We start from the raw sequence: 12304 nt of genomic DNA, 5'->3' as shown, positions 1-12304 counted from the left end.
TATAAAGCTCTAATAACAAATAAACAAAAAATTTAGAAGGGCTGGAGATGTGACTCAGTGGTTTAGCATGCCTAAATTCAAGCCCCAGTACCCTACCACCACCAAAAAATGGGACACCTAGTGACATTTCTTCCTCACCCATGCCTGAGTTAATCCTGGGCTCAAAAGTAATTCAAGTGATTCAAGGACACTTTATGGCTAACTTCTAATTCTGAACCCTGAGGCAGCACCAGCTTGGTTTGCCCTAACCAGGGAAGTTGAGAAGGGACTTAGTTTAGGAAAATGTAGGTGCTAGGCACAGATCTGTAGCTAACCCACGCAAGTCCCTGTGGGCTTGGGGAATCGCTTTCCCTGTCTATTAAATGAGGCATCAGTGGAGGCCAGTGGGTTTCAAACTCGACCGACTCAAAAAAACAAAACACATTTTATGATGCAACCCAGTATATACACGTCTATAGTAACTGAACAAAATGGCACTTACACTTCCTGTTGCACTGTACCCTGATGCTTCCTTTCTATTCACTTAAAAAATGCTAAAACTAACTGACAGGTTGGGGCCCATTAATTGTAAAATTCTCCGACAGTCCACAGCTCTAGTCTTGCCATCCTGAGTACTTCATGGTCAGTGCCTGAGGCCTTTATTAGGACCCACATATTTCCCAAAACAAGCTGTGTGTGCAGGAAGTTGAAAAGCAAACTCTCACACTGTTGTGGGTGGCTTAATAGAAGCCAGTACCCACTGGGAGGTGTTGAGAAGGTGGGGTCCCCTAGCGGGACATGTGGGACTGCCCTGGGTCTCTGGCCCTTCCCTTGGTAGGCCGGTCTCATTACCTTTTCAAGTGTTCCAGCAGGAAGAGGAAGGTGATGAGGTTGGGGTCGGGCAGGGAGCGGAGCAGGTGCATCATGCAGTTCTCCTTGGCGGCAGGGTCTGACAGGGCTGTGGGGAAAGAGGGGCTAGAGCAGGGCTTGGCTCCTAGAGAACCCCTGGCCAGAGCTCCTGTGGCCACCAGGCTGTGAGATCCGGGTAAATCCAGGCTGCTGGTGTTCAGGGGAGTAGATCCCATAGGGGAGGCCTGGCATCTGGGTGCTCTATTAGCAGTAGGTTCCTCCAGGAGGCCCTCCCATGACTGGTGACTTGGCCAGAAGGCAGGCTGGTGACAGCAGTCCCCTTCCATCCCTCCTACACAGATCTTTGTCCCCAGTGCCACTCCACTCCCAGTCTATATGCTAGGTTCAAGCCAGTGGTGGCAGTTCTGCCAGGGGTGGGGATGTTCTATTAACCACCTCTCCCCCAGGGGTCCTCACCCCCCAGGGGCCAACACCCTGCCTGCCCCAGGAGAAGGAAAAGCAGGAAGGATGCACCAAGCCTGGATCTGGCCCAAGCAGGTGGAGGCAAGAGCCCTGCCCTCAGCAGAGGCGAGGAGAGAGCAGCCCTGGAAAGCACAGCACAAGCTGTCCCCAGTGCCTTCTGGCTCACACCAGCCTCCTCCTTGGCTCTGGGTTGCTGGCTTCTGACTGCTCACCTCAGGGCAGTCTTCCCTAGATCTCTCTGGTTCCAAGCAAGCAGGTCAGTGTGCAAAGAGGACAAATGGAGGGCTTCCCATGGGGACGTGAGGGAAGAGAGGCAGGCCAGAGAGGCCCCAGCCTCTGCACCAGGCCCAGTAGCCGTATAGCCAGCTGGTACAATGGACAGGCCAACGAGCAAGGGAGGCCACAGCCCCTTGCTCTTTACTTCACTGGTCAGGAAGGCCCAGCTCAGCCCAGTCCAGCCTCAAGACCCAGGAGCCTCACCGATGCCTTCCATAAAGGCTGGGTAAAGTCGGTCTGTGAGGAGAGGCTCAGGCAGTTCCCGGAAATACAGCTTGAGGGTACCAGCAATGGCATTGATGTCCATGTCACTCAGCATTAACAGGATGTCCTTGTTATCTATAGGGGAGGGGGAAAGGTCAGGGACTGGCCTCCAAGTCATCCCTCTCCCCCACATCCAGCCTTTAGCCCTTTCCAGCCCCACAGGGACTGTCCCAAGGCAGACTACCACCCACTTCTCTGCCTCTGACTTCCCCCAGAAAGGTAAGACATAGGTAGTACCCACAGGATCTGTGAGCAAGCTCTGTTGACTGGGGTGGGGGAGACAGAGAGACAGGCTAGGTTCTGTCTTCCATGGCTTCCCAGGAAAGGAGGGGAGGGAGAATAACTTATCATCCAGAGTCCTAGAGCCACAATCATACCATGTGGCAGGCAGCCTCCTTCCCAACTGGAATCTCCCCCCCACCGATCTCTTCTGTGGAAGGCACTTCACATTTTTCACACCTAAAATCATGTTCTGACAAACTCTCAGCTTCTAGGTTGTATGGGGGAGCCATGTGCCAGAACGTTCCTGACCTGGGTCCTATCTTCTGCCTCAGGCTTCCCCCATGGGCCCCCTCTCGACCTGGACTCATGGCTGCTGGTCCAGTTCAGGCTTCTTGACTGCTGGGTATGGTGACGCAACTGTAGCCTGACCCAGCTGAATAGGGAAACCAGAGGGCCAAACCCCACCCATACCACCAAGGGGCTCATGCAGAGGCAGAACTGTCCCACAGGACACCAGGGCCTGGAGGCATGAGGGAGGCCAGCTCAGGCCATGGCTCTGTGATCTCCCTGCAGCCCACTAGGCACTAGGCAACAAGCACAGAAGCCAGGAACAGAGTCTGGAATACAAAACTCTGAGTTTAAACCCAGGCAGGAAACCTACAGGCCGGTAACCCTGAGCAAGTGACTTGGCTTCTCTGAGATCTGTCCATGTTCTTATCTGTAGCAGTGGATATGAGACTGAGAAAATGCAGATTACATGAGAAAAAGCAGAAGCAGGCTGGCCACAAGGACTCAGAGACAGCCTGCACTGTGCCATGGTGTGCACGTCACAGGCCAAGGCTGCCCTGCCATCAGGTCTAGACCCCTCCATGCATAAGGCCTCCTGGTCCAGTGAACCTTCCTACCCACCACACCAGCTGGGCCTCCCAGACTCACTGGCATCAAAGACAGCTTTCAGTGCCTGGATGTCCGTGGCCACTCCTGATATCCGGTAGATGCCAACCTCCTCGATGCCCCTCTTCTCCACCTCTTCCACACACTGCCGCACGATGTAGGGCACCTTGGAGCGCTCCCGCCTGCGGGCAGAGGATGCAAAGGGAGGATGGAGGGAGCCTCCTAGTGCCAACTGCACCATCCCACCTGCCCCAGCATACCTTGGCCGATAGGATGAGGGCTGGAGGGAAGGAAAGGGTTAAGGAAGAGGTCGTGCCACCCCACCCTACACAGCCCACCAAGGCCTGCCTCTTGAGCAAGGGCGCAGGTGAAAGAAAGTTCTGGGAGATGCCCAAAGACCCTAAGAAAGAATGTTCCCTGAGATTCAAATGCTTATGGTGGTGGGGTGGAGGTGGGGGTACAGCTCAGTTGCAGAGTGCTTGCCTAGAATGCCTAAGGCCCTGGGTTCAATTCTCAGACCTGGAAGAAAAAGTAGTCTACACAAAGAGGTGGGTCAGGGCCTGAAGATGAGTGGCACAGTGGGACAGTATGACTTGAGGCACACAGCCCTTTCTTGAGCGGCAGCTGCTCCCGGCCTCCTAGCTCAAGGGTGGCCTGCAGTCTGGTATTTTCCCCATGAGATCCTCCAGTGTTTCCATGCTGGCTCGCTTATTTCTAAAGTACTGTGTGACCCAGAGAACACACCTCTGCAGGCCACTTTTGGCTTCCAAACAAGCCGTCTGTGACTGTTGACCTGGGGGTGATTGATTAGGTGCTGGCATAGGCAGGGCGGCTGGGAGGCCAGGGCTGGTAGGGACCCGAGTGCTAGTCCCAGCACTTGGACTCCAAAGCAGCACCTACTTAGTCACCACACTGATCTTCACCCCAAAGACGCCGGTCTGCTTTTTGGATGGGGTCCTCTTCAGGCTCATGTCCCGGCTGGTGAATTTCATGGAGAATTCCACTTTGATCTGGTTGGGGGATGAGTCAGAGCAGGCATTAGTCTCCCAAGGGCATAAGTGTCCATGGACTGCCCCCAAAACACAGGGGTTCCCCCCCAAGGAGTGCAGCAGCCCTATCTCCCAGGGCTCCATCTCCGCGTGGCCCGCCCCCCAGGTAGGAGTGGGAGTGGGAAAGGCATGGGCAGAGGGGAGAGCCCCAGCTGGGCTAGCGGAGGGCGCCAGACACTTCCTATCCCCAGGAACTCACCCCATTCATCTCAATCACATCTGTGTGCCAGTTCTTGGTTTCTACAGTTTGTGGATCCAACTGCAGAGAGAAAAAGAGAGGGGCTGTGAGGGAGGGAGTGGGGACAGCTCAGAAACCAAGTCAGTACTCTTCCTGCTAGGTGGCAACTGCTCACCAGCCAGCAATGGTTAGGAAAGCGGAACCTTGATGCTTGCCAGGCATGGTAGTGTACGCCTGAATTCCAGCAACTCAGGAGGCTGAGGCAGGAGGATTAGCCTCAGCAACTCAGCATGATCCGGTCTCAAAATAAAAAAATAAAAATGTCTGCCATGTGACTTAGTGGTAGAGCATCCCTGTGTTCAATTCCAATAATAATAATAATAATAATTAATAATAATGATGATGCCGCCGCCTTAATGCTCATCTTGAAATCAACCTTCAAACTTCAGGTGGCTCCAGCCCTCATGCCCCTCCCAGCTATGGCTGTTGAAGGACCTCAGGACCCCATGGAGGCGAGGATCCTCTATTAGTCACTTTTGCCCATCACATCACACTGACTCCTGGTCACCATGCTGGGAAATGGATTTTATCAGTCCATTTCACAGATGCAGCAACTGAAGGTCACAAGAAGTAAATAACTTCCGCAGCCATTTGAGCTGGAGTCGTCAGAGAAGATCTAGACCTTGGCCCGTGCATATCGGAACACCAAATGGGTTTGAATCCCAGCTCCGCAGCTTGCTATAGTGGAGCCTGGGCAAGTTTTTACCTTGCTAAGCTTCGTCTGTATGGGGCAGCCAGTACCAGAACCTGCCTCACTGGACTGTTGCAATGAGATAACTTAGGTTAAGGGATTGGCTCCCAAACAGGCGAACTCTCTATAGGGAAGTCACCAGACCTGGGCTGGAGCTCCAGGCAGGAGCAAGAGCCAGGAGAGGGTCACTGATATCCCACACTGGGACTGTTCAGAGCTCCCTTCCTCTAATTCAGTGGCCTTCAAACTCAGTGGTTTGTTCACCCACAAATTAATTTTGAAAAACAATGTGCTCCGGAGCACATTTTTAAGTCATCTCAACATTTCTAAGGCAAGTTCAAATTGCTGCAAAGAATGTGATTTCCAGAATAATGTAAATATTGACAGCTTAAAATAAAACCATTACATCATGCTTTAAATGTATACAGTAGAATCTAATTACTGTAATGATTTGATACCCATCATCCTCCACTTAAAAACACACATGAACAAGCTCTTTGTTCCCTTGCAGAATCGCTGTTCCATTTCTCCTTAAAGGGTTCCTCCTAGTTTATATTTTAATATTTTCAAACCTTTTACTCATTGCCATATTATCATTTGCTCCCAAAATATACCTATACATTGAAATGAAAAATTTCCTGAGACCACAAGGCTCTGAATACATAAAACATATTCTGGTCCTGCTATTACCATGATGAGCAGTGCACACTAATAAAAATAAGCCAACAAATCCCACATTTTAATAAATACCAAGCAGCCAGGTTAACACTATGGTGGGCTTTTATCTCTGAATGAGATAGACAGGACACCTCTCCTACATTGGGGCACAGAACTCTACAGATATTATTTTTTGCTAGAGTAAAATGGGGTTAGCACCCACTCTGTTCACATTTTTTTGTCTTTATTTTAAAGGATGCAAATGATAAACATTGTTCACTAGAGGAGGCTAAATAAGGTTATAGTACAGCAGTGTTAAGCAAGTCTTTAATCTCTTTACATGTCATTTACCTTAAATTACTCACATATCTTTGATCAAACTTAAAAAAAATTTTTTTTTGTAGGTGTAGATGGGCAGAATGCCTTTATTTTATTTTTTTATTTTTATGTGGTGCTGAGGATCGAACCTAGTGCCTCACACGTGTTGGGCAAATTTTCTGCCACTAAGGTATAGCCCTAGGCCAAACTTTTTTTTTTTTTTTTTTTTTGGTACTGAGGAATTGAGCCTGGGGCACTTTACCACTGAATTACATCCCCAGCCCCTACTTTTTATTTTTATTTTGAGATAGGTTCTCACTAAGTTGCTTAGGGCCTTGGTAAGTTGCTGAGGCTGGCCTGGAACTTGTGATCCTCCTGCATCAGCCTCCTGAGTCACTGGGATTACAGGCGTGCACCATTGTGTCTGGCTCAAACATCTTAAATGACCTCTCGGCCGATAATCAGGCCCTTGTCATGCAGTGGAAGGCAAAGAACTAGACAACACCTGGCTAAAGGCTTTGAAACCAGCCACTGGAGTCTTTAGTTTTCTCAACACCTACTCTGACGTTTCTGTGGCCCCTCTATTGTCACCTCCAAGGTCTGGGTCAAGTCATCACAGGAGCCTGATCTTCGGGCCTTCCATCTACAGAGGGGAGAGCGATGGTGAGGTGCCCATTCTCAAGTGGGCGTTGAGGACCTGCAGCTGATTACCTTTGAGCTTCCCCTGCCCAGCCAGCCATTGGGACATCACTGCATACCTCAGAGATGAACCACTGCTCCGACGGGCCACCATCCTCACAGAGGGAAACTGGACCTGGGTCAGTCAAGTCCTTTTTTACCTTCTGTCTCCCACATACTGGCTGGGGACAGAGGGCACCCAAACCTCCTATGGGGGTCAGGGGGCTGCACCCAGCTGGCCCTAGGCCTTGTGTCTGGGCCAGCTGTGGTCCAGGTCCTATCCTTAACAGTCAGTTCTCTGACCAGAGGAGGGATGAAATTGAAAACGGGAAATGGAGAAAGGAGTGTGGGGGGAAGCCCAGGCCCCACGACCTCCTCAAACACAAAAGTAGTGTGAAGCAGTCAGCCTGCGGCTGCCAAGGCTCTCTGGTCCAGAAGGCCAGGGGTCTGAGTGGGTCCCATCAGAAGCCCCATTTTGGCATCACTCTCCTGAAACCTGCCTCCCTGTTTAACTTCTTTTGTCCCCCAAATCCTGCCCGGACCTGAAGCACAGGTTGCTTCTTGCCGTTCCTTCCTCCCATCCAGACTGCTGGTTCTTCAACATAGGGTCCAAGTCTACCCCAGCTCTGTCCCCCAGCAGTGACCACAGGGAGTAGAGGGATCTCAGATGACTGGGGCAGATGTGTCCTTTGGGAGACACATTCTGAACTGACCAGCCTCCCTCCTTTATTTTGCAGTGTTGGGGACCAAACCCAGCAGGTGCTCTGCCAGTGAGCTACAGCCCCGGTCTGCATCCAGCCCTTTGGAAGGCAAGTCTCTTCGGGGAGCAGCATAACCCTCAGCCAATTCCACCTGGCTGGGTTTACCTCAAGCCATTCTCTTGCTCCGGTTTCAAGTGACCTGGCATTTCCTGGCAGCTGCTATGAACTGAGCCAATAGTCCCCGCCTGAGTCCCAGAGTAGCATCTGGACACAGCAGGGGAAGGGCAGGATGGAGTTTCAGGCTGACCTGGGTCTTTTATTCCATTGTGTGCATCTGAGCAGGTCACTGAACCTCCTTGAACCTCAAATTCCTCGTGGGGGTATCTATGCCTACGTCTGATGAATTTTCCGTAAGTCTGGCACTAGAACAAACCCTTGACGCACAGCATCTCAGTTCACTGTCATAACAAACCTGTGAGGTTTAAGCCTTCATAGCTGTTCCCATTTTACAGATGAGGACACTGAGGCTTCAAGGAAGGAATCTGGCCAGTGCTGATTAGCTAGGGAATGAGAACTGGGATACAAAATCAGTTCTCCCTGACCTGCTTTTTCTGTTAAAGCTGCAAGATAATGAGCTCTGTATCTAACCAGGCACCTGGGCCTGCAGGCAACAATGGCACCTGCCATCACCTGAATTTATTCAGAAAGGAGACATGAGGCCTCCTGGCAGGTTTGGTGCCTGGCAGGTTGCCTCAAGCACAAACTCCCATTTCTCCCCTCCCCATCAGGTAGTTCTGTTTTGGGACAGCATGCGAGGTAGGAAAAGCAACTCCTGATGCTAAGGCCTGACTCTAGCCTCTCTCTTCCAGAAAGCCCTCCCAGAGAACCCCAGGCCACTGGAATCCTGGTTCTTCTCTGCCACATGAAGAGCCTGCCTCCTCCATTTGCTGTGATTCCACATACCTCAGCCTTTCTGAAGCCAGCCCTGAGTAAGGCGTCCCTTTCTGGTTTGCTGTGAGTCCCCACCACTGCCATCTTCCTGATCCCCGCTGCAGGTGTGGTCCTGGTACCTGCCCAGGAAGGCCTGCCCAGCCCCTGAGTGCCCTGACAATGATGCTCAGACTCCCAGGAGGCCAGCAGCCTTCAGAGACCAAGTCTATTTCAGGATGTCATTTAAATACAGAGAAGGGAGGGTGGGGAGCGGAGAGGGACATGGCACATTTTCCAGAGAAATGATGCTGCCTGAATCGCTGTGACTATTTATAACCCCTGGGAAATGTGGACTCTGCTATTTCCTGATTAGATTAGTGCTTGGGGTGGAGAAGCCAGCTCCTGGGACGTCAGTGAAGGGGAACACCTGAGTGTTCACCCCCTAATCCCACTAGACAGGGGCCATCCATGGGCCCTGGGGAGCAAATACCTGGGGGACAACAGATCACCTGAAAGAGACAGATGGGGCTTGCAAAGAGTCAGGCTGGGGACACCCACCAAGGCCCCTCTTCACACCACAGGTAATGCATATGCAGTGTGTTCCCCTAGGGTGGGCACAGGCAGGAGACAGAAATGGGCCACAAAATACCTTGGAGAAAGTTATTAACAGCTGGACGTCACTAAGGGCAACCCAGTCATTTTCTTTTAGTCTTTGCCTTTAGCCATGGTCGAATCCTGGCCACACATTCTGACCCATCCCAAAGAGAAAAACAGCTGACCTTTAGGACTGGTGTCTGGGAGAGCACCAGGTCCCCTGCAAAACATCCCAGGCCTCTGCTGGAATATTGCAGGAGTCGGGAAAGGCTGCCTCCGCTTTTTAGACCAAACTGGCCCTCCATTTAGAACAAGAAGCACCAAACCAGATTTACAGTAGGGGCAGGAGGACCCGAGACTCTGGACATGAGATTCCTCCAGGGCTGTTTCAGTAACGTCCTAGGGGCTCCCCAGTTCAGCCCTTCTTCCCAGCCCCAGGCAGGGAACTCCATCACTGTCCTTGCCTCACCCTTGAGGGCCGTTCATGGCCACCTCCCATTGCTTGGCATTTGGGGCCACTCTTACCACTGTGGGTCTCCATTCCTGCCTCCTGGCAGACGACAGAGTCACGCTCAGACCTGAGTCTGACTGCCGAGCTGCACGGTCCATCACGCCACACTCCCTCAACCACACAGCTTGCCCAAGGTCTTCTGGGGGTGATTTCTGCTGCCTCCCCTTCCTGCAAGGTCCTTACATGAGGCCCTTTAATCTTCTATAAGGAGCCTGTGATGGCCCCATCTGTGGGCAGCTAAGGATAAACAGTCATGTTCTCTAGGGCGGCGGGTGGGGAGGCACTGAGCGGCCTTTAGCAAGCAGAGGCCCCACCTCTGAAGGCTGAGCCCCTTCCCTTAAAGTACCCTGTCCCCATCACTGCCACAGCAGGGACCAGAGGCCCTGAGGAGCTTGGCCTCCTGGCATAACCCCTAACCTCCTGCCCCTCGGGCCTGCTCCCACACTTCCCTTGGCTCTTGCTCTTCCCTGTCCTTGGCCCCCTGAGCCTGAGGCCTGCCATTCTAGCTCTGTCCTGGGAGGCAGACTCCGCCCCCCCCCCCCCCCCCCCGCTAGAAGCCCCAAGTTGGTTTTAGAGGTTAATAAAAATGAAGTGCTTTTTAACAAGGGCAGTAAATCCAGTAGACTGAAGTTGTCACCCTAAGAGGCAGGGCAGGAACATTAGAAAATAACTCAAGAGGGACCTCAATCAAATCGACTGCTGATCAGGGTGCCAAATGGAAGGTAGAACCGTCTGGATGTGTTTTTGGGATCCCTGCCACAGGCCGAGCATCAGGTCATGGAGACAGGGCCCTGATCCAGGCATCACGTCTGATGTGGGTACATTTCCTGTGGCTCCCACACCAGGGACCACAGTGGCCGTCCTGGGCTGGTTTTTCCCTGCCCTCTCCCAAGTGCGGTCACATGCTTAGGGCTGGGTCCCCTTGAGACACCAAACCAGCCTGTTATTGGGACATACCACAGGCGTGAGAGCCGTGGCAGGGCGGCAATGGGGAACGGCGAGCTGCCAAGAGCCTGCCTCGCCTCCCTGGAGGAGGGCACTGGAGGATTCCGTCAACGTGGCTGCTCTGAGAGACCCAGGGAGAGGCTGTGTGGGGAGGGAGAGGCTGCCAGGGCTTCTATTCAGGGCTCCAGCACAGCTCCAGCTCAGCAAGTGGGTCAGAAAAGGCCAGGGTCAGGCTCAGAAAATTGTCACCTCATCTTCCCAGTGACTGGGCAACTCCTGCCATGTGGCCAAGCCAATTTTGCCTCTCTGGTCTTCGCCGTGCAGGGACAGTTACAGCAGGGCTGGCTAGGCTGTCCTGAAGCCAAAGTCTGCCCACCTCCTCCCAGGCCAGCACCAAGGGGCTTGGCTGACTGTATTCCAAGGCACCCGGATGAGGCCTTTTCGCCTCCCTTCCCCCCTCCCAAGAACTTTGAAGTTCCCTGAGGCCCACATATGGAAGGGGTTTAGCAGCTCTGAATGCGGCTTTTATTGAAGCCAGGTTAGCCTCTTAGCACGGGAGGCAACCTACCTTCCCCAATGCCCCCATTCTCATGGCTCAGCCTGCCCTCTGCATGCCACATTGTTGGTCCCTGGGCCAGGCACAGCTGACCTTGAAAACCTGGGCTGCTTATGGAGGTGCCTGCATTTAGGCACCTCTTCCCTAGAGCCTTGAGGCTCTGCTTCCTCTGAGCTGGCCCATCCACCTCAGCCTTCCCTGCCCCAGGCAGCCTGAAGACTTCACCCCAAAGCAAAAGACTACAAACCAAAAGCAAAGAAGCCCAGGGTCATGCTGGTGGCACCAGGGTAGCAAGGGCAGGGATGGTGGTCACTTAGGAATAAAGAAAGGGGTCAGGACAAAGCAGCACAGAGACAGCCCTCAGCAGCCAGTCCCGAGTCCCCACAGAAAAGGGGCCACCTTAGAGGTCTCAGTCCAAGGCAAGAGGCTTTCTGAAGTCCTGATAAGGAAATTTCATGCTAGCTACTTATAGGAAGACCATGATGGGCTAAGAGGCCTCTCTCTGGTCTTGCAGAGGTTTGGTAAAAACTATAAAGCTCTTCTCTGAAACTGACTTCATTCTCCCCCCCAGGCCAGGAGCACTTTCCGGGCACAGAGCCTGCTGCTGGTGAACATGGGGGAAGCAGCGTTTCCATGGCTGACGTGGCTCGGTGTGGACTCTTTCCTCGGCCTCACATCTGCTGAGTCTCGCATTCGCCACCCGTCAGACAGTAAATGGCATGTCCACTGTTGTGCACAGCACGCCAGGCTGCGTTCCACACACCCAGGACGGGAACCTGGCACCTCCAGAAGTCCTCCAATCCTAGGGCATGTCACCCTGACCTCCACTGGCCCTGTGACCACCCATACAACTGGACAACGGAGACACAGCTGCAGGGTCAGAACGGGCTCTGGGCTTCCTCCTTGGAGGCCCTGGAAGGCAGGTGGCACTGTGGGTAAGAGGCTGTGCTCAGGTCAGGCTCCTGGGTATGAACACCAGCTTCTCTGCTAAGCCACTCGTGGGACCTCATCTGGGTCATCCTTTGAGCCTCAGCTTCCTCATACATCACATGGTGTGGATAATCCTAACACCTTGCAGGGCATCGAGGGCCGGGAATGGCGACTGGTACTCGGTGTTGAAAATGCACCATCATCACTAAACTGCATTGAAACACTCCCGCAGCTTCACACTGCACTCGAATTAAAGGGCAAACTCCTTGTGGCCTGCAAGACCCTAGGCAATCTGGCGACTGCCCCCTCATCCAACGTCATCCTCTACTCCCCACGTGGTGGCCTCTGCCTGCCTCCGAACACACCGACTCAGGGCTTTTCCCTTATTGGTTCCTTTGCCCAGAATGCATGGTCCCTAGATCTCTCTTGGACAAATCCTTCTTATTATTTAAATCATAGTTATAAAATGACCTCTTCAAGGGAAGCCTCCGTCCCTTTATTCTCTAATCCATGACCACTACTCCTACCCTCCCTTGCTT

The 12304-nt window shown here is 52.8% G+C and overlaps 1 protein-coding gene across 4 annotated transcripts in view; it reads right to left on the bottom strand.

Annotated features, from left to right (window-relative positions):
* Abr (ABR activator of RhoGEF and GTPase) overlaps positions 1–12304 on the bottom strand; it is a 198174-nt gene that overhangs the window by 4724 nt on the left and 181146 nt on the right. For all 4 annotated transcript variants that reach the window (XM_076869122.1, XM_076869123.1, XM_076869124.1 and 1 more), the window contains 5 exons: positions 4216–4275; positions 3868–3977; positions 3010–3149; positions 1792–1926; positions 832–937 (listed from right to left, as the gene is read on the bottom strand). In XM_076869122.1, the coding sequence (XP_076725237.1) occupies positions 832–937; positions 1792–1926; positions 3010–3149; positions 3868–3977; positions 4216–4275 (551 nt within the window). The remainder of the gene's footprint in view (positions 1–831; positions 938–1791; positions 1927–3009; positions 3150–3867; positions 3978–4215; positions 4276–12304) is intronic.

Source organism: Callospermophilus lateralis, chromosome 11, assembly GCF_048772815.1.
Source record: "Callospermophilus lateralis isolate mCalLat2 chromosome 11, mCalLat2.hap1, whole genome shotgun sequence".
Taxonomy (NCBI): Eukaryota; Metazoa; Chordata; class Mammalia; order Rodentia; family Sciuridae; genus Callospermophilus; species Callospermophilus lateralis.
Note: the sequence above shows the minus strand (reverse complement) of the source record. Positions and strands in the feature narration are given on the sequence as shown.